Source organism: Protopterus annectens, chromosome 6.part1 (assembly GCF_019279795.1).
Source record: "Protopterus annectens isolate FY-2018-M chromosome 6.part1, PAN1.0, whole genome shotgun sequence".
NCBI lineage: Eukaryota > Metazoa > Chordata > Ceratodontiformes > Protopteridae > Protopterus > Protopterus annectens.
The window spans coordinates 370843187-370868541 of NC_056738.1; the positions used below are offsets into that span (position 1 = coordinate 370843187).

Genomic DNA, 25355 nt, shown 5'->3' on the forward strand with positions numbered 1-25355 from the left:
CCCCTTACTGGATATTAAGACTGTGTTGCTTCTAACTGCCCACTAGGTGGTGCTCCTCTACCTTCCTACTGTCCCTGCTTCTCCTGCCACTCTCCTCCTCATCTCACCTACTTAGTTCCATTGCTCCTCTTCTGCTGCCCTCTCCCCTACTATCTCTCACTGGACTACCTTTCCACAGTTTTGTCTTCCACTCAGCAAATGCCCATTTCAATCCCTTCTCACAACCTACTATCTTCTCCTACTGTCATTCTTCCATATCCATACCCATAACTGTACTTCTCTGACAATCTCTCAACCTACTACACATCTCAGCAAACTTACCTTCTGCTCTCTCTCTCTCGCTCTACTGATTGGTTTTCCACCACTCTTTCTCCTTCTCTGGGCTCTTCCTGCTCCGTTCGCCCTATGGGCTCACTCCGCTCCCCTACCCCCAATTCCCACCCACCCCAGTGACCCTAGACCTATACCTGCCTAGCCACGCCTCCAATATTCTCACCTCCAATCACATTTCCAGCCTCATTCACACCTACTCTCTACTCCTTATTACAGCCACACCCATCCCCTACCATCCTAACTTCAACTAAGTTCCAACCCTGTTTAGCTTAAACTTAATATGCCTTTCACTCAAACTACCTTACTCACTGCTACTCCTTAACATCCTTCTTTTCTACTACATCCTCACTTCCTACGAGTATCTCACTCTTAACAGATCTCCTAATTTATCTAAACACACTACCGCTGTCCTACCTCAATCTGAACAAACCTTTATTAACCTCCTGTCTACCTGTCCTTTCCTTACCCCTCACTATCACAGAATACTCCATAACAGGTATCTCACAACAAAAAAGTTCTACCTAATTATACCCTTTAAAAACTCAAAAGCATGTCCACTCCCACAAACACTCCTACTGTTACACGGGGACATTCATCCCAACCTTGGGCCTGATAATCCCCTCGACCACTCCCTCACTAACCAAACTACTAACCTCTTTAGTACACCTTTCTCTCCTAACTCACATACAATAGCACACCTAAACATTCGTAGCATTAACAACAAAATCACACAACTGCATGCTTTAATTGACCTCTACGCATTTGATATCCTCGGTCTTACTGAAACCTGGCTTAAACCAGGGACCAAAGACAATGAAATTACCCCACCTGGATATAACATTTTAAGGCAGGATCATCTAAACAAAAAGGGTGGAGGAGTTACCTTACTCTATAAATCTGAACTGCAGGTGTCCTCAATCGACTCCCTGCCTCCCTTCCCTGCAAATGCTGAAATACTCTGCAGCAAATTCCAAATAAATAAAAGCAAAGCCATCTATATAATATGTTCCTATATCCCCCCTGGCAACAACTTAAATACACTTGAAAACATTCTTAGCTGGCTCTCCTGTAACTTTCCTCAGGAAACCATAACACTAGGAGACTTTAATATTGATTGGAACTCCTGCATAACACCAAAACCTATCTATCACCTCAACCTCTTCAATTTTCAACAAACCATAAACTCCCCAACTAGAATTAACAAAACTACCAATAAACAAGCCATCCTGGACTGGATATTAGTCAACAATAATCACCTCTTATATAAAACTGGAACACTCGCAGACAAAATCAGCGACCATCACCTCACCTACATCACTAAACAAAAAAAATAACAATCTCAAACAGGCTAGCTATCGTACTATACGTAGCAAAAAAAAACTTTAACCTTCCTTCTTTCCGTAATGAACTCAAAGAATACAACTGGTCAGCTCTAAAATACCTCCCCCTAGATGAAGCTGTTACCCTATTCAACAACACATGTCTCCATATCCTTGACCATCACGCCCCCTCTCGCTTAATTAGAATAGGATCCAAAGCAGCCCCTTGGCTTTCTAAAGAAACCAAGCAAACCATGCTATTAAGGAACAAACTACGGTCAAAATGGAGAACTACAAAAAACCCAACTGACCATCAAAACTTCAAACACCTTAGAAATACCACAAAAAACTCACCTATCTTGATAAAAAAAATTATTACCTTCAATATCAGCAAAATCAAAATCTTAGTCCTAAAAAATTCTGGTCAGGAATCAACAAACTGCTCCATCCAGGGAATACCAAAACACCTACTCCAACTAACCTAGCTCAGAGACCCCTCCCAACATAATTGCCAATACATTCAACAACTTCTCTGAAACAGTCACCTCACTAGCAAACACCATGGCTGCCCCCACTTCCCTTCAAAAGACCTCTCCTCAAATAAATACCCCCACACTAAATTTAAGACAGTCTCCACTACCTACATACATAAATTACTCTCAATACTTAAACCATGCACTCCATCAGCCAACCAACTACCAGCCGAATGTCTACAACTAGCAGCAGCAGAACTAGCATACCCAGTCTCCATCTTAATTAACAGAACAATAACCGAATCTACTATTCCTTCCCTCTGGAAGGTCTCCCACATCATTCCTCTGCATAAAGGAGGAAACACTAATGAGCTTACGAATTTCCGTCCCATAGCCCTTCTATCGCCTCTATCTAAAATTATGGAACGTTGTATACACCAACAACTTTTAAATCATCTCTTACATAATAGCCTACTAGCAGACTCACAACACGGCTTTAGACCTTTCCATAGCACTTCTACTGCTCTTCTCTCCTTCACAGACAATATCAACAAAAATCGCAATAACAACCTTTTCTCCTCTGCTTTATTTCTCGACCTGTCGAAAGCCTTTGATATGGTGAACCATCAACTTCTGCTAGACACTGAAATCTCTCTCACTTGACTTTATGGCATTGCACTGGTTTGACTCTTACCTGAAGGATAGAAAACAAGCTGTGCTTTGGGCCAGCCATCTATCTTCTCAGCTCCCAGTCACTATCGGTGTCCCTCAAGGATCCATCCTAGGTCCCCTTCTTTTCTCCATATTTATCAATAACCTATCTATTTCACTCCCAACATCCACATGCATTCAGTATGCAGATGATTCAACTCTCATCTGCTCTGCTGGATCTCCAGCTGAACTCCATTCTTCCACCCAAAAAGTCTTTACAGCAGCAGAAAAATGATTCCAACATATCTGTCTCCTCCTCAATCCCAAAAAAAAACAAATTATTACTTTTCTCACCTACCCTTAAGTCTACCCCCTTCTTCTCTATTGTGTCTGATAATGGCACTATCATTACACCTAATTTTTCAACTAAACTGCTAGGCTTTACAATAGATAATCAACTGTACTTTGATTCCCACATCGACCTAACCATCAAAGCTGTAAATAAAAAGATAGGTGCCCTCTATAGACTTGAGCCCTTTCTTACACCAACTAGCAGGGTGTCTCTAGCTCAAACTCATCTCATCTCTACATTACTGTATGCCTCCCCATCCTTTATCAACCTTTCAAAATCAAACCTTCAGAAACTTGCCACAACCTACCATAACATTGCCAGATTTGCCACAGGTTCCCCATTTCATATCATTGTGATAATCTCAAAAAACTCGGCTGGCTTGAACTTCAAAATCTAATTCTCCTCCACCAGTTAGTTATCACCTATAAAATTCTCCATTACCCTAATAATACACCAATACTTAATAACCTTGTCACCCCTTACAAGAATCTTACTTCCCTCCGCTCAGCAAACAAACTGTTAGTCACTACTCTCAAATCACACAATAAAGCTGGCAACTCCTTGTTTACAAATGCTGTTGGCTCTTACTGGAATAAACTTCCCATAGAACTGACCTCCCTAGGCTCATCAAAACTTTTCAAGAAACAACTAAGGTACCATTTCAAATCCAACTGGCTATGCCCTTGCTCTAATCCTGACTGACTTCAGTGCCCAACTCTCTTTACAACTCTCTCCATTACTTTCTCTACTTGTCTCTACTACATGTATCACTCCTCCTCTGTAGCTCACCTTATATCCACTTAGATATTACTTTTCCTATAACATCTCTTCTCTTTACTCAATACACCTCTGGATCCTGTCATCTACCCTCTCACTTAAACCTACACTTTGCTCCCTGCTGTGCAATTCTATTTCTTAGAACTGGTGCCCTGGCACAAATGTATTATCGTAACTGTCAATACTATATAGTATAGACCTTTGTATGTGCTACCCCTTTCTTTCTTTTCAAAATTACTACTCCTGCTTTTCCTAATAATATGGGATTAGGAATTCTACACAGTATTTAGTATTTTAAGTATTATACATTTTCTGTAAAAATGATGTAATTTAAGAACTGTACATTTCTGTAAAAATGCTTCTGTATTGTTAATATCCTACATTCAATTAGTTCTTTAATCCTTATAAGTTGTATCTTATAGTAATGTATTTTATGTAATGTACCAGTATATAGTGGAGCTTTTCTCCTCGGGCCTCTGCTGAAAATGGACATGTATCCAGCCAGACTAGCCCGGTCAACAAATGTAAAATAAAATAAATAAATAAATAAATAGGGAATGGAAGGAGGGAAACCAAGACTGCAACAGTGAATACACTCGAACATCTACATTTATGGTAAGTGTACAAAACTGTACTATGTTCTTCGTGTTTCACTGCTGCAGTCATCACCTGTGAGAGGATGCCCAAAGCTGGGAAAAGGGGTGGAAGGACAGGTTGAGTCCTAGGCATGGGTTAGGAGGCTCTGCAGAATTGCAGAGGCAACCCCTACCCTAGATGTAGAAAAGAAGGGTAGGTGGTAATGTTTTGTCAAGTTATGGACAGAGGTCCAGGTGGCCGCTATTAAGAGGTCCCTGGTGGGTACTCCTCTGAGGAAGGCAGTAGAAGTGGTGGTTGCCCTAGTGGGATGCGTACGGATAGACGTAGGGATGGGTTTCCTATGTAGTCTTTAGCAAAAATGGATACAGTGTGAAATCCATTTGGAAATTGTTTGCTTGGAGATGGGTTTCCCTCTGCCCTGGGGTAAAGCTTACAAGTAGTTTGTCTGTTTTTCTGAATGGCTTAGTACGGTACAGATAGTATCAGAGTTGCCTGTGTATGTCTAGTGAGTGTAGGATTCTTTCCCTCTTGTTTTGAGGATTGGAAAAGAAGGTGGGAAGGTGTATGACCTGGTTAAGGATCACATCAGATACCACCTTGACCATAAAGGAGGGGTTAGTCCTCAGGGAGACTCTGCATCCAAAATGTTGAAGGGCTCAACAGCCACGAGAGCTTGAAGTTCCAAGACTCTTTTGGCTAATGTGACAGCTAGTAGGAAGGCAGTCTTCCATGAGAGGCATTTCAATTCTGTAGAAGCGACAGGTTCAAAAGGAGGTATGGTTAGTTTTTCTAACACATCATTCAGGTCCCAGGGTGGCATCGGAGGCCTGATAATAGAAGCCCCTCTGAGGAATTGCTTAATAAAAGGATGAGAGAAGAGGGGTGGGTTTGAATCATAATTGGCTGAAATAACAGGCATGAATTTTAATAGAGGAGAAAGGCCACTATTGAGCAACTCTGCAAGGTAATCCAGGATGGGAGGTTGGGAGGTACTGCCCCCCACCCCCCCTTGATTGTTTCCAGGAGCAGAATCTTCCATTTTTCTGCATAGGAGTTCCTTGTGCTGGGCCTTCTGGCCTCTGTGATAATGTCCATGACCTGTTTGCTTAACAGGAACTCCTTGTTAGCTTTTAGTGTACAGGCCATGCTGAAAGATTGACAGCCTGTAGGTCTGGGTGCAGAACCTCACCCCCCCCAGGTCAAGAGGTCTAACATCAGGGGAAGCAGCTTTGTGGGCTGTAAGGTCAGGCTGTGCAACAGGGGGTACCAATGCTATCTGGATCAGTCTGGAGCAATGAGGATGGCCCTTGGTCTCTCCTCTCTTATTTTGATTAGAACCTTGGGAATAAGGGGCAGAGGAGGGAAAAGCACAGTTGTGTGCACTTACTATAGATGTTCAAGTGTATTCACTGCTGCAGTCCTTACAAAATGGGTTATCCAGCTCCTGGTAGCATACAGTCAGCCAGAATAACAAAGCCTTGGTAATATGACATAGGCTGCCTTCGGCCATAAACCCAACGTCAGGTATAAGGGAAGGCAGCCGTCGCCATTTCCTCAGTTTTTCTTGCCATAACTGTCAGGAGCCCCCAAAAAGGCTAGATCAGGAAAAGAAAATCCCTGGAAATATACCATCCACAAAATAAACAAATAGTCTGTGCCTTAAGAAAAAAGGGGGATGGAGGGGGGGGGGGGACCAGGACTGCAACAGTGAATACACTAGAACATCTACATTTATGGTAAGTGTAAACAAAGTACAGTTGTGTACACTTACCATAAATGTAAATGTTTGAGTGTATTCACTGTTGCAGTCATTACATTTGGGTTATCTGCTTGCAGGTAGCCCTCAGTCGGTCTGATTAACAAAGTCTTGGGTCCTGCGTCAGTTGCTGTCCCTTCTTTCATGACGTCAGGTCGTCAAGGGTATAAAACATGCAGCCGACACCATTACATCAGTTTTTCTTGCTCCGGATGTCAGGTGCCCCCCAATGGGGAGCAATTAAATATAAAAGTACAATGCTATACCTCCAACAAAAAAGCAAATACACCAAAAAAGCTTTTAAGCATAGTAAAGGAAAGTAGAGGTATAGCCAAAAGAAGTTAGGGGTCTGGAGCGAGGGTAACCAGGACTGCAACAGTGAACACACTAACATCTACATTTATGGTAAGTGTACACAACTGTACTATGTTCTTCGTGTTTCACTGTTGCAATCATTACAGTTGGGTAGATTCCCAAAGCTATGGTTAGGAGGAGGAATTTAGATAGTATTAGGACCAGCTATAAGGCCCTGAAAGACTCCAGTGGCAAAATCAGCTCTGGATTTAGAGAAAATTGGCAAATGATAATGCTTGGTGAATGTATGCACAGAACTCCAGGTAGAAGCTTCTAGGATGTCCCTGGTAGGGACGCCTCTGAGAAAGGCTGTAGATGTAGATGCAGCCCTGGTGGAGTGAGGTCTGATCCCCTGGGGGATAGGTTTTCCATGGTGCTTATAGTAGAAATGAATGCAATGGCCTATCCACTTAGAAATGGTTTGCTTTGAAACAGCCTTCCCCTCTGCCCGTGCAGCAAATGCCACCGGCAGTTGTTCAGATTTCCTTTGAGGTTTAGTCCTGTCCAAGTAGAATCTAAGTTGTCTGTGCACATCTAAGGAATGTAGTATCCATTCCCCTTTGTTCTGTGGATTGGGAAAAAAGGTTGGAAAATGAATAGACTGATTAAGAGCCACACTGGATACCACCTTGGACATGAAGGATGGATTGGTTCTGAGGGACACCTTGTCTGCATGAAAGATGATGAGAGACTCCACTGCCATAAGGGCCTGTAATTCAGACACCCTTCTAGCTGAAGTGATTGCTAAAAGAAAAGCTGTTTTCCAAGAAAGAAATTTTAAGTCTGCAGTAGCAGCTGGCTCGAAAGAAGGTAGAGTGAGTTTCTCCAAAACAAAGTTAAGGTCCCAGGCTTGGGTTGGAGCTCTCCTGGGTGGTCTCAAATTTCTGGCCCCTCTGAGGAACTGCTTGAGCAGTGGATGAGAGAAGAGGGGAGGTTCTGTGCTATAATGAGCTGAAATGGCTGAGGCATGGATTTTAATGGAGGAAAAAGACAGGCCCTTGTGAAGCATCTCAGTTAAGTATTGTAAAATCTGAGGTAAATTGGGCGCTGCTGTGTTCATCCCTTGAGATTGGTTCCAGGCACAGAATCTTTTCCATTTTTCAGCATAAGATTTTCTAGAACTAGGCCACCTTGCCTCTAAAATGATATCCATCACAGGTTTACTGAGGGATGGTAGAGGAGAGATTATGTAATTAGCCAGGCTGCAAGGTTCAGTGTTAGAAGCTGAGGGTGCAGAATCTGGTTCTCCTGCTGAGACAAAAGGGAAGGAGTCTGAGGCAGGTGCCACGGGGATAACCATGACACACTGCGCAGGAGGGGGCACCAGTGCTGGCGTGGCCAGTCTGGAGCAATCAAAATCATCCTTGGTTTGTCCCGTTTGATTTTTAGTAGTACTTTGGAAAGCAGAGGCAGAGGGGGGAAGGCACAGACTGATAGGTTTTTCCAGCTGAAGGACAGAGCATCCACTTTCCAGGCTTGCTTGTGTGGAGTCCTTGTGCAAAATGTGTCCAATTGGTAGTTCTGGGGAGAGGCAAACAGGTCTATATTTGGGCTCTCTCATTTGCTTGTCAACATGTTGAAAATCCTTGGTTCCAGTTTCCACTCATGTGGGTCCATGAGGTTTCTGCTTAGTCCGTCTGCCAGTGTATTTAATTTTCCTGGCAAGAGTTGAGCTTGTAGGTGCACTTGGTAGCTCAAGGCTGTGTTCCACAATGCCATGGCTAGTCTGCAGAGGGGGTAAGTGTGTACCCCCCTGCTTGTTTATGTACCACATAACAGTGGTGTTGTCCGTCTTTACCATAAGTTGTCCTGGAAGAATGTGGTCCTTGAAGGCTGTCAGAGCATTCTGTACAGCTAACATTTCTTTTTGATTGCTATGCAGGTGCATTTGACTTGGGTTCCATTTGCCATGAATGCACTTCCCTGCCAGGTAAGCCCCCCTTGCATAGTTTGATGTGCCTGTTAGGTTTGGGCAGCAGGGGGTGGTGTGAAAGGTAGTCCCTTGTTTTGGTGGCAGGCCTCTTCACACCAAAGGAGTTCTAGGCGTAGGCAAGGTATGATAGAAATTATTGCTTCTAGATCCCGAGAATGCTGACACCACAGGCTTTTTATATACCTCATATGCAGTCTTGCATATGGAAGTAGAAGAATGCAGGAGGCCATGAACCCCAAGGTTTGCAGTATTTGTCTTGCAGACAGCAGGATTCTGTGGCCACTTGTTTGAAGTATGTTGTCAAATGAATTTGTTTCTCTGGCGTGAGGTAAGCCATCTGGGAAGTTGTATTCAAGCTTGCTCCCAGGAATATAATTTGTTGATAGGGTACCAGGTGTGATTTATTTTCATTTATGGTGTACCCCAGACAAGTTAGAACCCTTTGTATAAAGGCCAGATGATTCAAAAGTATGTCCTGGCTTTCTGCCTGAATTAGACAATCGTCCAGGTATGGGTATATTTGAATATTTCTTTGCCTGCAAAATGCAATAACTGGAGCTAGGCACTTTGTAAATACCCTGGGCACAGTAGATAAGCCAAAGGGCAGTGCAGAGAACTGAACTGCTTTGAAGCGTAGGTATCGTCTGCAAGATTCCCTGATTGGGATGTGCAGGTATGCTTCTTTTAAATCTAGTGTTGCCAACCAGGCATCTTTGTCTAGCATAGGAAGTAATTGGTGAAGAGTCAGCATCTTGAATTTTGGAATTTTCAAAAAGGTGTTTAGAGTAGACAGGTCCAGGATAGGACACCATGAATTGTCTTTTCTGGGTATCAGGAAAAGTCCTGAGTAGAAATCTTGTCCCTTTTCCTCTTCCAGTACCAGTTGAATAGCCCCCATGCTTAAGAGAGAAAGTACTTGCTTTTGGGCCTCTGCCCACTGATTTGGGGGTAGGTCCGGCCACCTGGTTGGTGTTGGCAATGTGTGGAAGTGAAATCTGTATCCTTGGGACACTATATTTAAAACCCATTTGTCCTGGGTAATGAGTTCCCAGTTCTTTGCATGAAGAGCAATCTTTTCCCCCAAAGGGGCAGTCAGTTGATAAGTGCTTGGAAATTTTAAACGGAAGTCATTGAGACAGTTTACCATAGGGGGGAGTTTTATTACTCCCAGATTTGGAAGTGGAGCCCCCCCCCCCTGCTTAGTCCTGTGTGTCCCCTGGGACTGAAACCTGTGGCTTTTGCTGTGTCTGGGTTTGGCTTGAGAAGATCTAGAAGGGGCTGGAAAGGAGAGAGGGCCAGTGCCTACTAAATCTAGGAGGTTGAACTTGTAAGAAATCTTTAACAGTTTGCATAGATTTAGCTTTATCTTCCATCTTTTTAAGACCCTCCTCAGCCTTGTTGCCAAACAGGTGGTCCTGATTTAAGGGAGCATCCAACAATTTAGCTTTAACATGATCAGGCAAGGATTGCTCCTTTAGCCAAGCATGCTTTCTGAGCACAGACCCAGTAACAGCAGCCCTGCAAGAGGCCTCTAATGAATCAAAACCACATTGCAAAGTATGTTTTCCAAATTGTTCTGCAGAATGCATTAAATCCTGTAATTCTTTATTTTCCACACAGTCAGGAATCAACATCATTTTCTGTTTAAGCAATCCAATAACATGTTGCTGATACTTTATCATATGCAACTGGCAGTTTAAAGCCCTAATGGCCAAGGTTGCAGAAGTGTAAACCTTCTTACCGCATCTATCCAGCACCCTGGAGTCTCTATCAGTAGGGGTAGGATTTTTAGCAGTAGAAGCCTTAATTCCCTTGGGTCCCTGTGAAAGTCTTTGGATCTGCAATAAGATTTTTAAAAAGGAACTTGTGTGACTCAGGGACCCTGTAGTATCTGTCAGGTTTTCTGGGAGCAGGAGGCAAGGAAAACTAGATTCTGAAAAAGCATCACCAACAATGTCCAGTACAGGAGGAATAGCTAAAGACCTATGCTGAGGTAGGAGTAAGAAATCCCGAAGCCTCTTTTTTGAATCAGAAAAATACTGGCTTTCCCAGTGGAAATGCTCCCTTAGAGTATGCAAGGTTTCCCCAAAAGAAAAATCCTCTGGAGGGGAAGCAGAGGGAAAAGGAGTCCTCTGCATCAGAATCCTCATAAGTAGTTAAGGGCAAATCCAGATCATCAGAAGAATCAGAAAAAACAGAATCCTGGTCAGAAGATTCATAAACAACTTCAGTCCTGGGCCTCTTACAAAGGGGGGTTGGCTACCGCTGATTAGAGTTATTAAATCTTCAGCCATTCTTATTTGTTTTTTAGGCATAGAGGCCTGAGCATGTGGCCTGGGCGTCGTTTTTTTATGCATGGTTCAAGATTTAGGTCTAAGTGAAGAAGGAGGCGTCAGTTTAATATGCAAGTCCATAGGCCTGAATACACCTTCAGAAGCCAGTGCCTGCACAGCAGCTACAGATCCATCCAAGGCAGAGACATCCACAGGTTCCATAGGTGAAGCATCTCGCGGCATACCGGACTTCAAATGGGTCTCAGTAGAGGCTTGTGAATCAAAAGTAGCGGGTTTCAGGGGCTGCGAAAGTGCCTCACTGGGTACCGGTGAACTGGCGACTGGCTTAGGAGAAGCGTCGTCAGCAGTTCTGGACCTCGGCGGCCTGTCTCTGTCTTTATCTTTGCATTTTTTCAGAATCCCAGTAGTCGGATGGCTAACAGACGACATTTCTGGATAATTAAACCGAGAACAGAAATATTTAGAGGTGAAAAAATACCGACAATGGATAGTGCGCTGATTAAATAAAGCACAAAACCGACAGCAAGGTACGTCGTGGTCAGGGCCTAGGGAAGGAAATTAGTATGAATGAAAATCTTTGAGGCATTTGCTTTCCAGAAGTAATGCAATTATTAACTTTTACTGACATCGGTAAGGAGCAAGAAAAAGTTTCCCCAATGGGGTACTTAGCTTTAGTTGAAGACTTCGGTTCTGAAACTCAAAAACGAAAATTTCAGGAGTCAGCTGACCGGCACTTGTGAACTGCTTCTGCTTTGGGCACCGCACAGCAAGAAAGGCTGATGTAATGACATCAGCTGCATGTTTTATACCCCTGACGACCTGACATCATGGAAGAAGGGACAGCAACCGACGCAGAACCCAAGACTTTGTTAATCAGGCCGACTGAGGGCTACCTGCAAGCGGATAACCCAAATGTAATGACTGCAACAGTGAAACACGAAGAACATCTGTACTATGTTCGTGTTTCACTGTTGCAGTCCTTACAAAATGGGTTGATTTCCAAAGCCTAAAGAAAAAAGGGAGGAGGAATACCCACTATTTAAGGGTTGGTATTGATGCCCTGCAACACTGCAGTGGCAGAACCAGCCCTGGATTTAGAAAACAAATGGTAAATTGTAATTCTTTGTGAAAGTGTGAACAAAAGTCCAAGTAGCTGCTTCCAGGATGTCGTTAGTAGGTACACCTCTCAAAAAAGCTGCTGAGGTGGAAGTTGCTCTAGTAGAATGGGTCCTGATACTCTGTGGAGGAACCTTGCCATGCTGCAAGTAACAAAAGTGAATACAATGGGCAATCCATTTAGTAATTGTCTGTTTATAAATAGCTTTGCCCTGAGCTCCAGATGCAAAACTGAACAACAAGGTTTTACTCCTGTACAGATAAAAAGGAAGCTGTCTATGCACATCAAGGGAGTACAGAAGTCTTTCTCCTCTATTCTGAGGTTTAGGAAAGAAGGTAGGCAGGTGGATAGATTAAGAGTCAAGCTAGAAACCACCTTAGGCATAAAGGAAGATTAGTTCAAAGGGAAAAGTACAGTTGTGTACCTACCATAAATGTAGATGTTAGAGTGTTATTTACTGTTGCAGTCATTACACTTGGGTTATCCTGCTGGCAGGCTACCCGCAGTCAGCCTGAATTCCAAAGTCCTGGTCGGCGTCAGTTGCTGTCACCTCTTCCCTGACGTCAGTGCGCCAGGGGTATAAAAGATGCAGCCGACGCCATTTTCTTCAGTCTTTCTTGCCGCGCGGTGCCCGAAGCAAAATCAGTTCGCAAGTGCCGGTCGGCTGACTCCTGAGATTTTCATTCAGATCCGAAGTCTTCAATAAAGTTAAGTACCCAGTTGGGAAACTTTTTTCTTGCTCCAGACCGATGTCAGAAAAAGTTAACAATTGTATTTCTTGTGGGAAGCAAATACCTCATAAGGATTTTCATTCTTACTGTATTCCTTGCCTAGGCCCTGACCACAAAGTTGCTAGCTGTCTGTTTTGTGCTAGATTTAACCAACGCACTATTAAGCGTCGGTACGATTTTGCCTTTCATTACTTTGGCCGAAGGTTTAATTATATAATGCTATTGGAACAGCCTACGACCGGAGTTTATAAAAAGCGCAAGGAAAAGGAAAAGGACAGGCATCCGAGGTCCAAAACAGACGATGAGGCCTCCGCTAGGCCAGTCACTGGTTTGCTGGTTCTCAGTGAGGTGCTTTCACAGCCCCGGACGCCCGCTACCTCAGAGCCACAGGCCACTTCCGACTCCCACATGGAGACAACCAGGCCTCTGGATACTCAAGGTATGGGACACTCAGAAACTATTCCCTCAGATGGGTCCGGAGCCGCTCAGCAGGCATCGGCTTCTGAGGGTGTTTTCAGACCTACAGAGTTGTATGTCAAGCCAACCTCAGCTTCCAAGGCAAAGACTAAAACAGCTTTAAAGACAAATAAACAAGTACAGCATTCTCCTGGACAGACTTCCATGCCTAAGAAACAGATGCTTAAAATGGCCGAACACCTAATTACTTTGATCAGGGGTTCCCATCCCCCTCCTGATGAGGCCTAGGCAAAACACAGAATTTGATTCTTCTGATCAGGTTTCCATTTCCTCCGACTTCTCTTCAGAACAGGGATACTTCTCTTCTACCCTATGAGGATTCTGATGCTGAAGAATCTATTCCTTCAGCCTCTCCTCCTGAGGATTATTCTTTTGGGGAAACCCTGCATACCATGAGGGAGCATTTTCACTGGGAGAGCCAAGATTATTCAGAATCTTAAGAAAAGGCTCAGAGACTTTCTTTTACTGCCTCAGCACAGACCTCTTGCTATTCCACCTGTTCTAGACATTGTAGATGATGTATTTTCAGAGTCCGGCCTGTCTCCTGACTCTTTACCCCCTGCACCTGTTAAGCCAGACAGGTACTACAGGGTTCCAGATTCTCATAAATTTCTATATAAAAACCCTGCTGCTGACCCAGAAACTATATCTCAGGGTCCCAAAGGGGCAAGGCTTCCACAGCAATAAACCCTGTCCCCTCTGATAGGGATTCTAGGGCACTGGACAGATGGAGGAAAAAAGTTTATACTTCTGCTATCTTGGCTGTAAGGGCTTTAAATTGTCAGTTTCATATGCTTAAATATCAGCAATACTTAATGTCACTGCTAAAACAGAAAATGTTGACAAATTCTGAATGTTCTGAAAACAAGGAAATGCAGGATTTATTGCATGCAGCTGAACAAGTGGAAAAGCATACTTTGCAATGTGGTTTTGATTCACAGGAGGCCTCTTGCAGGGCCGCTGTTACAGGTTCTGTCATTAGAAGACATGCTTGGTTAAAGGAACAATCTGCCCGATCATGTTAAAGCAAAATTATTGGATGCTCCATTACAGCATGATACTTTGTTTGGTGTTAAGGCAGAAGAGGTGTTGAAGAAAATGGAGGATAAAGCGAAATCTATGCAGACAGCAAAGGATTTCTTACAGGTACAGCCACCCAGATTTAGTAGGAACTGGCCTTCTAAGAATTGGTGCTTTCCAGTGTCAGACAGGCCACAAAGAGGCAGATACAGATGCCCTAGAGGCTCATACAGGCCTAAACAATGGGGTGCTTCTACCTGAAAAAGCGGAGAAGACAAATCACAGCCATATAGGAAACAGTCCCAATTACTTTCCTCTGCCAATGCCAAACACTCATCTTTTGGCAGCACCCTTAGGGGAAGGGGCTAGCACTTTTGTCACAAAATTGGCACATGATTACCCAGGACAAGTGGGTCTTGAATATAGTCTTCTCAGGGCTACAGGTTCCACACCCTTCCAAAGACAAAAGGTATGCCAGACCTGCCACACAATCAATGGGCAAAGGCACAAAAACAAGTTTCATCTCTCATGGACATGAGGGCTATTCAGCAAGTACCACAGCAGAGCAGGGACAAGTATTTTACTCAAGACTTTTCTTGGTACCCAGAAAGGGCAAAGCCTGGAGACCAATACTGGACCTGTCTATTCTAAACACTTTTCTGGACGTTCCAAAATTCAAAATGTTGACACTGCAGCAGCTTCTGCCCATGCTGGGCAAGAAGGCTTGGCTTGTAACTTTGGACCTCAAAGAGGCATACCTGCATGTCCCAATCAGACAATCTTGCAGAAGATGCCTCAGATTCATAGCTGGCTCAATGCACTACAAATTCTCTGCACTGCCCTTTGGCTTATCTACTGCACCCAGGGTCTTCACAAAATGCCTGGCACCAGTAATTACTTTTTGCAAACAAAGAGGAATTCAAATATATCCCTACTTGGACAACTGCCTTATTCAAGCAGAGAAGAAAGACATTCTACAGAAGCATCTGGTGTTTGTAAAAAGATTACTACTTTGCCTAGGGTACACAGTAAATGAAAAGAAATCAAAACTAATACCCTCTCAAGAGATAATATTCCTGGGTGCAAGCTTAAATACAACTGCCCAGATGGCTTATCTCACGCCAGACAAAGGCAACTGACTTCTTACTTCGAAAAGATGGCAACAAAGACCCAGTTATCTGCCAAGAAAAATTCTGCAGGCTTTGGGCTTCATGGCATCCTGCATTCTGCTAATTCCATATGCAAGACTGCATATGAGGAAGCTACAATGGTATCTAAAAAGTGTTTGGACTCAACATTGCCACAGCCTGGAAACATTAAATTACCCTCATCCCCTGCTGCAACAGGAGTTTCGATGGTGGGCACAGGCCTGTCACCACAACAAGGGACAGCCATTCATTTTGCCCACAGCCAGGCAAATACTAACAACAGATGCATCAGATTATGCCTGGGGGGGTCCACATGGCAGGAAAATGTATTCAGGGCACATGGCCCACAAGCCAAATGCATCTTCATATCAATCAAAAAGAGATGCTAGCTGTACAGAATGCCCTGACAGCCTTCAAGGATCTACTTCATCCAGGACAACTGGTGATAAAGACGGACAATACTACAGTCATGTGGTACATAAACAAGCAAGGAGGCACACATTCCTACCCCCTCTGCAGACAAGCCATGACTTTGTGGAACACAGCATTGTAATTTGTATGGACTTGACATCCTTGTCTGAGAGGATTTTACTACACTTGCTGCTTGTAATAACTTTGTATATAAAATATGTTTGACCATTCTTGTATAAGTATGTATTGGGGCAGGAATTGGTGCTTTGGGCAATGTTTTTGTGTTTTTCCCTCTAAACCTTCTTTTTGACTGACACTACATTACTGACTTTTTCAGGCTCCATTACCCATCTTCCTTCATGGCTGGATCTATGGAGCAATTATTAGTCTTTTTGTTTTTCCTTCCTTTCAATGTCTACAAGAATGAGACAGTTGTGAGTCTTTAGATGTTAGTCCAACTCTGTTTTTATCTCAGCCACCAGTGGTTGACCCTGCTGTGCCAGAATTTGCTTCATCAGTCTGTCCTTTTTCCACAACAGCACCTACAGCAACTAAGGAGCAGGGACTAAACAAGTCCTCTGCAGCTGTAGACTTGCCTTCCGTGCACAAGAGACAATCACTCTTGTCAATCTCCAGAGAAGGGTTGAATGCGAAAGTGAAACCCAGGATGGTGTGCCTGCTTTGAGTATGGCCTTTTCCAGGGAGTTTCCCAGGAAATTATAATAAAAAGAAAAACAATTGGCTTCTCCCTGTTTGTTTCAATGGACCGGAAATATTTCCTAAGATTTGATAGCAAATTAATTTCTGCTTTCTTTTTTTACTTCCTCTTCAGAAAGGAAAGAGTTCCTTCTCTTTCTTACTCTGAATTTCTGTCAGAAGAGCAAAGATTAATGGGAGAATGTTGTGCTTCATGATTGCCTTCACAATCTGAAGATTCTGAGGAGTGTTGCTTCAGATTTCCCTTCTGCAGAATTTTCTTTTTCTGAAACTAATGATATCAGAATGGAATTTCTGTTGCACAGCAAATGCATTATGATTTGTTACAGTAGGCTATTTCACAGCCTGCAGCTGTCCATCTTGTTTTTTCTGCTTTAAGGAATGTTTCCGTTGCATCTCGTAGTTTACTCAATGGCCATCTTCCTGCCCCTTGGAAGTTGATTAAGTTTTATACAAGGTTCTTCAGATTCCCAAATGTCAGTGTGGTAACCCTAAAGCAGATCCTGTGTTCCTTATCCAGAACTACCTCTACTAGACTATTGGCTAATGCTAAACCCATTCTCTCTGAAAAGAATGATAAAACATTTAACAAATTTGGGATGTATGTTTTTTTTTTTCTTCTGCCACTAACTTTCTGAAGTTTAAACTGCCTGGCTTACATACTGTAATTTTTACTTTTGCCTTTTGAGAACATGAAAAAGTTAACTATTAACCTTCCCTCTTCTGAGGTGAAAAATTCCTTGAGGGCAACTTTTGTATAAGCTTCTCAATTAAACATGCTTTAAAGTATTATTGTATCCATGGCTGCTGCTTCTGGGAGAAGATTTATTTGATTACATTCTCAAGATGGTAAAAATAAAATTTTAAAATTTTCCCTGGACAAGGAAGCTTTTTTTTGGCCCTTCTACAGCTGATTTCCTTGGGAAGTTTGATAGGGGAAAATTGATTCAAGGGGTGACCCAAATCTTCCAAGGTAAATAAATGGGGCAGAGGTGGCAGGAAACTTTTTTCATAAAAGCTATTCAAGCAGCAAAAAAAAAAAAAAATGTCAAGGCAGATCCAAAAATTAAGGGAAAGCTTCTCAAAGCCAAGAACAGTCCAAAAAAAAAAATCACCAAATCTTAAATTAACAGAAAAAGGACTATATTTCCTATTAAAAAATACAACAGTGAAAGCTTTTCCCTAGCAGGGGACTTATCATCCCAGCCCCGAAGTATCACTAGCTGACCATGAAACCCACAAAGCCTGTGGCTGGAACACATCTTGGCACTAAAAAAACTTTTGGCAGTCTAACTGGCTTTTATATGGAGATCTGCAATGCTTGAAAAGCTGGTTGGGTTGGTCAAGTCATAATGGCAGGGTATAACCAAAACAGCTTAGGCTAATGCAGCAGTGACCTAATGCTGAACATCATATTTTAACACAAATCCAATGTGACCCTTAAGTATTTAAGGGATAAAACATGTTTTATGTCTTAGTTATTGTGCAGACAGGGTTGGAAGAAGGGGTACAGTTTGAGTTTATGGGGCATTCTGAAAAAAAAATTGCTTTAGTCTTTTTTAGCATTCATACTGTGACTTTTTTAATTAACTAGGGATGGAGGATGTTGTGAAAATGTTGCAGATTGTGGTTGAGAATGGATTAACTGAAGACAAAGTTATCTGCATACAGGATAAGTCGGCACAACCTAATATCAACAGGTAGTGTATGGTGAAAAGTGCTAAAAAGAAAAGGGACCAAGACTGAGCACCGAGGAACAATATTAATAATATTTCAGGTGGTGACAAAACCTGTTGAACTTAATAATAAGACAACTGGTGGACCATTCCAGGGTGGAGAAATCAAAATGTGGGTGTGCCAAAGGCTTTAATGAAATCAAAGAAAGTGGCACCTGTAAGACAACCTCTAACTATTCTGGTCAGGAATGTATCGATAATGGTGTACCAGGCAGTATGAGTATGACTGTTTTATAATAAATGCTAGTGTGGAGAGAATATCATACTGATAAGCTATACTAACTTCACTGTATACAGTTTTCTCTGGCAATTTTCCAAGATAAGGTAAGACACAGATAGATAAGTCAGAAGTATTAGATGGTCTAATGCACGTGGGTATGGCAGTGACAATTCTTTCCTCTGCACTTTTGTAATTTTCCATTGTGCAAGAAAGAGGTTAAGCAAATTACATAGATGGTTATCGCCCAACATTGCTTTGGAAACCAGGGGGGAGAGACTTCCAAGCCAGGACATTGATGGCTGGTGATCCCTCTGCTGTAAAATAGGGAAAAGGTAAGCCTTAAAAGGGTAGATTAGGCGAATAGCTTGGGTGACTGTAGAAATCTGTTTTGCAAAATCAATAGGAGTTGCAGTTTAGATTTAAGTGCAAGCTGATCCTTTTTTCTAAAAGAAACTTGGGTTCATCTGGTCTAGACATAAATGGCTTTAGGATGCTTAAATGTTTTTTTTACCTATGCATGATGTCAAGTAGCTAATATGGTCAAACATACACTGTGTTTGTTCCAGGTATTCCAGAAAGCATCTCTTGCCTTAAGCAGTTAATGCAGCTCAGCATGGTAGGTGGGCAGCCTTGCATAGATGCATTATATGAGTGAATGAAACTTATTCCGATTCCCAAATGGTTAGAAAGGAGGCAGCATCATTAATATCTGTGATTTATTACAACTTTGTCCAGTTTATACAATTACTGACATATGGTCATGGCACAATGGTTACTAATATTAGGAGTGTGGAATACTACAAACAGACATTTGAGGTTGGTTGTTAAGGAGATGTTAAGAAGCTTACTGTCACTGGTGGTTACATTAGGTCCAGTATTATTAGTCGTCTGAAACTGAGGTAAGAGACAAAGTTTTTATTTTATTAATTTATTATACTGTTTAACTGCTTCATTGTATACCACTATAGTAACTTTTGTATGAGCAATTCGAACTTCCAGATGTTAACACATATGTATATATGAACGAAGAATGTAATCTGAAGTATTTAATAAGTTAATTTTATTGTTAATGATTTTTATTTGGTTAACAGTTTCTGTATATAAGCTTGTGTTTTTCATGCGTTTGTTATGTAACTCCTCAAAAGGCTTAGCTAAGGTGCTAGAGTTCAATAAAGTTTTTGTGGATCTATATATAGCCGGTCATAAATATTTATTATATTTTCCTTTTTGAGTTGTTTATAAAAAAAATAAAAAAAAAAAGTTGTTCAAAGCATTTCCAATACTGGTGGCCAAAGCACATGTCCTTGATGCACCCATAGCTAGAACACAGCAGCCAGCATCCTGCATTCCTCACAATGCTAATTTAGAGAGGAGTAGGTGCTTGAAACTGGACTGCACCATAGTAGTGGGGGGACTGATTCCTAAAGTCACAATTCTTGCCTTGGTGAGGCATACACACCTTGGCTCTGCAGTCCTCTATCACCATCTGCATCAACACAAAATGGAGAAATTAGTACCTGCACTCAGGTTACCTAGACTACTAGCAATGAAGAAACTTCTCTCTCCCATGTGAGACGGGTACACTGCAGCACAGTGTGTCGCATACAATGCATATGAATGCAGCTCATCATGTAGACGTTTCTGTGGAAGCAGGTGTAGAACAGATGCCCTTAGGCAGTTGCTAGACTAACAGACACTGTAGTAGTATGTGGTTTCTATATGAAGTCTGAAAACACAAATGTCTGTCACTGAATTTTCCCTTACACTGTCTTAGTATTACAGCAGCATGGACTCAGTTTTGACGACACTCAGCTTTTGAAGTAGTGCTGCTACAGCTCCTTTTCTAGCAAAACCATATTTCAAATGCTAGCTTTACAGTTTCTTGGTATCCTCTCAATCGTCATCTCACATTGTAGATCACACAGCCTGCACTTCATGACACCCACTTAAGTAGTTTCTTCCATTCTTCAACATACTTAACACATTCATTAAAGAAAGGTTATTACCCAGTTACCCACTTGTACTACTACGCAGTGCTGATTTGATGCAGTGACATTACCAACAGATTTTTATTTACATATTTATTTGACATTTGTTTACTGGTAAAGTCCACCTGGGCCATAGGGAGCCCATTTTCAGTGGAGATCCAGGGAGAAAAGCTCCTTAACACAACAGTTTATGTGAGCAATATTAGACAAATGATTAGAGACGTACTACAGGCATGAGAGTTCACTTAAAATTACCTAAAATATTCATTACAGTAGCACAAATATTACAAATGGTTATAGACATAGTATATATAGTACAGTTTCAGTGTATTTTTCAATTAGAGTCTGTGCTATTCACAGTGTTATGTATATGTATAGGGGTAGTCATTAGGAAGATGTAAAGTAGAACTGAAGGTTGTTTTCGAGAGAAAGGTGAGGGGGTAGGAGTAGGAACTGGGGAAGAAGAGAGGGTAGAAGAGGGAATAGAAAGGTGGAATAGGGAGTTAGAGTTAGGAGTAGCAGAGGAGGGAGATGGAAGTGTGATGAGGTGTCTTGAGACATTAGCCTGGGATTGAGCAGGAGCATATCCAGGATTTAGAGAGATATTCCTTAAGTGTGAGCTTCAGGGATGTGTGTATGTGGCTGGATCTTATAAGGGGAGGGAGTTCCAGATTTTGGCTAAAGAGAAGTATGGGCTATAATCGGCTGATTTCCTGGGATGATGATCTTGTAAAAGTTGTTTTCTGACCTAAGAGATCTGTCTAGTATGTGGGAATGAAAGTGTGTTTAGGGCTAGGCAGGCCATGGATCTACGAATGATTTTATGTGGTACGTTGAGCTGGATGAAGGTGAGGTAGTGTGGAAGCTCAAGCCAACTGAGATTGCGGAGGACTATGCAGTGATGAGTAGATTAAACTGCTTGCTGATTTTTTATATATCTAATAACTTCATCCTTATTTGGCATCTCCATCGAACATATGCATGTAATATAGTGAAACAGGAAATACTTAAGCTTTGGTTCTAGGTTTTCTTGAATGTAACCATTTTTGTTAATAAATATATCACTGTTGTATATTTTATTGTCAATGGATTATGTGTTACTGTAGTTTTCCACCCAGCCTTCACTGTAAATTGGTCTAGCTGCCCAGTCGGACTTCCCCAGTAAAAATAAAATAAATCACTGCGATTTGAGATGTGAATGTGTATAGCGGAGTGAGATTTCATTCCGTGTTTGTTCACCTCCCTGAATCCCTGTGACAGTTTAAGTCCAACATCGTACATATTTTTTTATACCCCCTTTCCTTAATTGGGGAAATCTTACTCTTTTCCAGGCACTGCAGTTTGGTGAATTGTCACTACACTTCATGCAGTCCTTTGCCAGTGCAACTAGGGCAGTGTGTTATACGGCCAAATGTAATTCGGCATATAGATCAGTCATTCGGGTCATGTCTATAAGGTGTTAAAATGGTGGTACGGAGTTTGTCAAGAATACATTTTTTTACTCATTCGTTCCTTTGAGTGAAAGCCCTTCAGGTCATTAATTTACCGAGCACCAGCTAATCTCCTGAACAGGAATCCAGGTGCACTATTATCTGGGATGGGGAGTAGATTTTTACACAGATCCAATACTTTCAGTGCATTCCCATATCAGTCAGAGGGAGGACATGCTAAAGATCCCAATTAAGTATTTTCACATCTTCACATGTGATGCACTCAATGGCCCTCATCCTTTTATGATAGCACTTTCTATGGTATCCTCTGTCTTCAATAGGGATTGTAACACTAAATGTTTAGCCAAACACATACCCAACCCTTCCACTGTACAGAGAAGAGCAGGCAAGGCCTCATCATTCCTACATCCCATGCTAGCTATTTCAGCTGTTTGAGCTGCTAATCTAACTCAGTTCACCTAGGCCATAGTCAGAGCCTTATAAACCTAAGTCAAAAGAATGGCCAGTATGCTCAGAAGCGATCAGAGGAAAGCTGAAGACAAACCATGGAAATGAATTGGTCATAAAACTGTGCATCAGGAATTAGTCATAAAACTGTGCATCAGGAATTACACTGAAGGAATTAAATACAGAATCTTACATTGCATGGTTAAGAATAAAGGCAAACTATTATGCAACACTTATAGTGAGTAGGCATAACAGGTAATACACTTGTTAATCTTAACTCTTTGGGAATGTCATTACTTCAGAATGTCATTACTTCAGAAGTTAAGGAGGATAGCCTGTAGCAAAAACCTGATACTTAATAAATTACCCACTTCTCTCAATACACCATCAGCTCAACAAATCTTCAGATAAAATTGTACACTGATTCTACCTGGATAATCTAATAAACAATTTGGGTATAGATGCAAAGATTATCCAGATGCAGATGTGTGACACAAAAATGTCTCAATGAAGTTGCTCTCTTAGACATGTTTATGCTGGTGCACATTCATAAGATCCATTTCTTCTGTAGCTATCCTTTCCTATCAATGCTGAGATAATATTCCACCAATTAAGCTTATTCTCTCAACTTGGTAGACATACTTGTACCACCTAAGATAGCCCACCCTATCTGCCATTATACTATTAGGATATCCATTACAGATTCATTGTGGAGTACTAACAGTTATTCTGTTACATACAGGGACAGGAAATGGCACTTCTTATTCATCAGATTTCTTCATTCTGCAAAGCATATTCTTCTTGGCTGTTGCTTATCTTAAATGTGCAGTGGCTTTCACACTTCTCTTCTCAGACAATTTGTGTGTATGTCTTGTTTCTTCCCATTAAACATTTTGTCTAAGCTAAGCATAAAAATGTCATTTACACTTTCACAAGACTCTGACCTGTATCAAGCACCCACTACTTAAACTTATTTATTGCTTATTTGTGACAAGCCCCCACAACCAAACAGCTTACCGTGCATAACTCACATTGTTATTGAAGAATCCAATAGCTTTCACCTTGACTTTTCCAGACACTGACAATGTGTCCACATAATCCATTGGTATTCGATGCCGATACTTCAACAGATGCTTTCCATTCACACTTACCTAATGGAGCAATAAAACAGGTCACAATGAATAAATTCATTGGAGCTCACCTAAATTACATATGTTGTAGTGCAGCTATAATACTAATAAAATTAAAATCATTTCAATCTCTTGTGAAAAACTCGGGCAAACCCGGTGAATTTGAGCACTTTTGTCCTTTAATGTGGGTAAGAAATTTTTAATTTTTGAAGAAGTTCTTACCCACATTAAAGGACAGAAGTGCTCAAATTCACTGGGTTTGCCTCTGCGTTTTTCTTCATAGTTGTAGAAGTTTGTCTTTTATAAATATATACATATGTGTGTTACATTAACGTCAACTGGACTTCCATTCACTCGGGTAACACCTCCCAGAACATAAACCTTTACAATTTATCCCAATTAATAAACTCTCCTACTAGGCCCAACAAACATAGCTCTTCTGGCAGCATCCTTGACTGGATATTAGTTTCCCACCCCAACATCATCTGTGATAGTGACGCCCTACCCAATTCCCTTAGTGATCACTTTCCCGCCTTCATACATCACTCACCTTCCACACTTCACTTACAACACAATTATATCTTAACCCGTAACCTCACCAAATTCAAACCTGAATCCTTCAATGACTGCTTAAAACAAATGGACTGGAACCCTCTAAAAATTCTTCCACCAGACCACGCTGTGACTTACTTTAATACTTCATTAACATACTTAACACCACCTAGAACTTGAAGTCCAGAACTGCACCCTGGCTTTCTAAAGAAACAATGACCCTTCATGAATACAAGTGATAAATCATGGAAACTCCACCTAAAATACAAAACTCCTACCTCCCTTGCAGAATTCAAACAACTCCATAATACAGTTTAAAAATTAATCGCCTCCGATCACAAATCTTACTACTCTAAGCTTCAAAACAATCAAATCCAACCCCAAAAAATTTGGAGCAGTATCTCAACCCTCCTTAGTCCTGGCAGAAAAGTCAACTCTTGCCCAGACCCTAGCCTCTAAATTTAACTCCTTCACAGACTCTGTAGCCAAGCTCACCACATCATTCATACCAACCCATTACCTCTATCCACTTCTCTCGCACATAATTCATCTCCTTCTGCATCCAGTACAAACCACCCTCCACTCTTTAACCTCAAAGCCAATCCTGTCAATACCACAAAAGAACTTCTCCAAAAACTAAAACCATGTTCCAATGCCACTGACAATCTACCATCTAACTTCCTCAGTCTTGCTGCTGATGGCGTAGCTCTCCCAATCTGTATTCTAATCAATCATTTTATACAAGAATCCTATGCACCCCTCTTATGGAAAAAAGCCTTCATCATTCTCCTATACAAAGGGGGCAACAATATATAAATCGCCAATTTGCACACCATAGCATCTTTTCCTCCATCTCCAAAATTCTTGAAAAATGTATTCACCTACAGCTATTACCTTACCTCTTAGACAACCATCTGCACCTCCAACACAGCACAGTTTCAGACCTGGATGTAGTACCAACATAGCCCTTCTATCCTTCCTCAATAACAAACCAAGCTCGCAACTCAGGAAATATTGTAGCCACCCTTCTCCCTGACCCAAGGCCTTCAACACCATTTCCCATAGCACCATTTCCCACAGCCTTCTTTTGCCTAAACTCTCTCAACCGTTCCTCCTCTTCATACAACTGGTTCTCCAGTTACCGCTCAGACAGACAGCAAGCCATCAAGTGGAATAACTGCACCTCTTCTTACCTTGACACCCTGACAGGTGTCCCCCAAGGCTCTATCCTGGGACCTTTACTATTTAACATTTTCATTAACTACTTTCATCACTGTATCCCAAACACTAAACTAGTCCAATATGCAGATAATTATATCATCATCTGCTCAAATGATTCTCTCCCCAAACTGATGCATGTAACTCAAGTCA

General features: G+C 41.8%; 1 protein-coding gene across 1 annotated transcript in view; it reads right to left on the minus strand.

Moving 5' to 3' along the window:
• The window catches only part of LGALS12 (galectin 12), a 588927-nt gene that overhangs the window by 211521 nt on the left and 352051 nt on the right, over positions 1 to 25355 (minus strand). The window contains exon 4 of the mRNA XM_044075786.1: positions 23334 to 23453. Coding sequence (XP_043931721.1) covers positions 23334 to 23453 — 120 coding nt within the window. The remainder of the gene's footprint in view (positions 1 to 23333; positions 23454 to 25355) is intronic.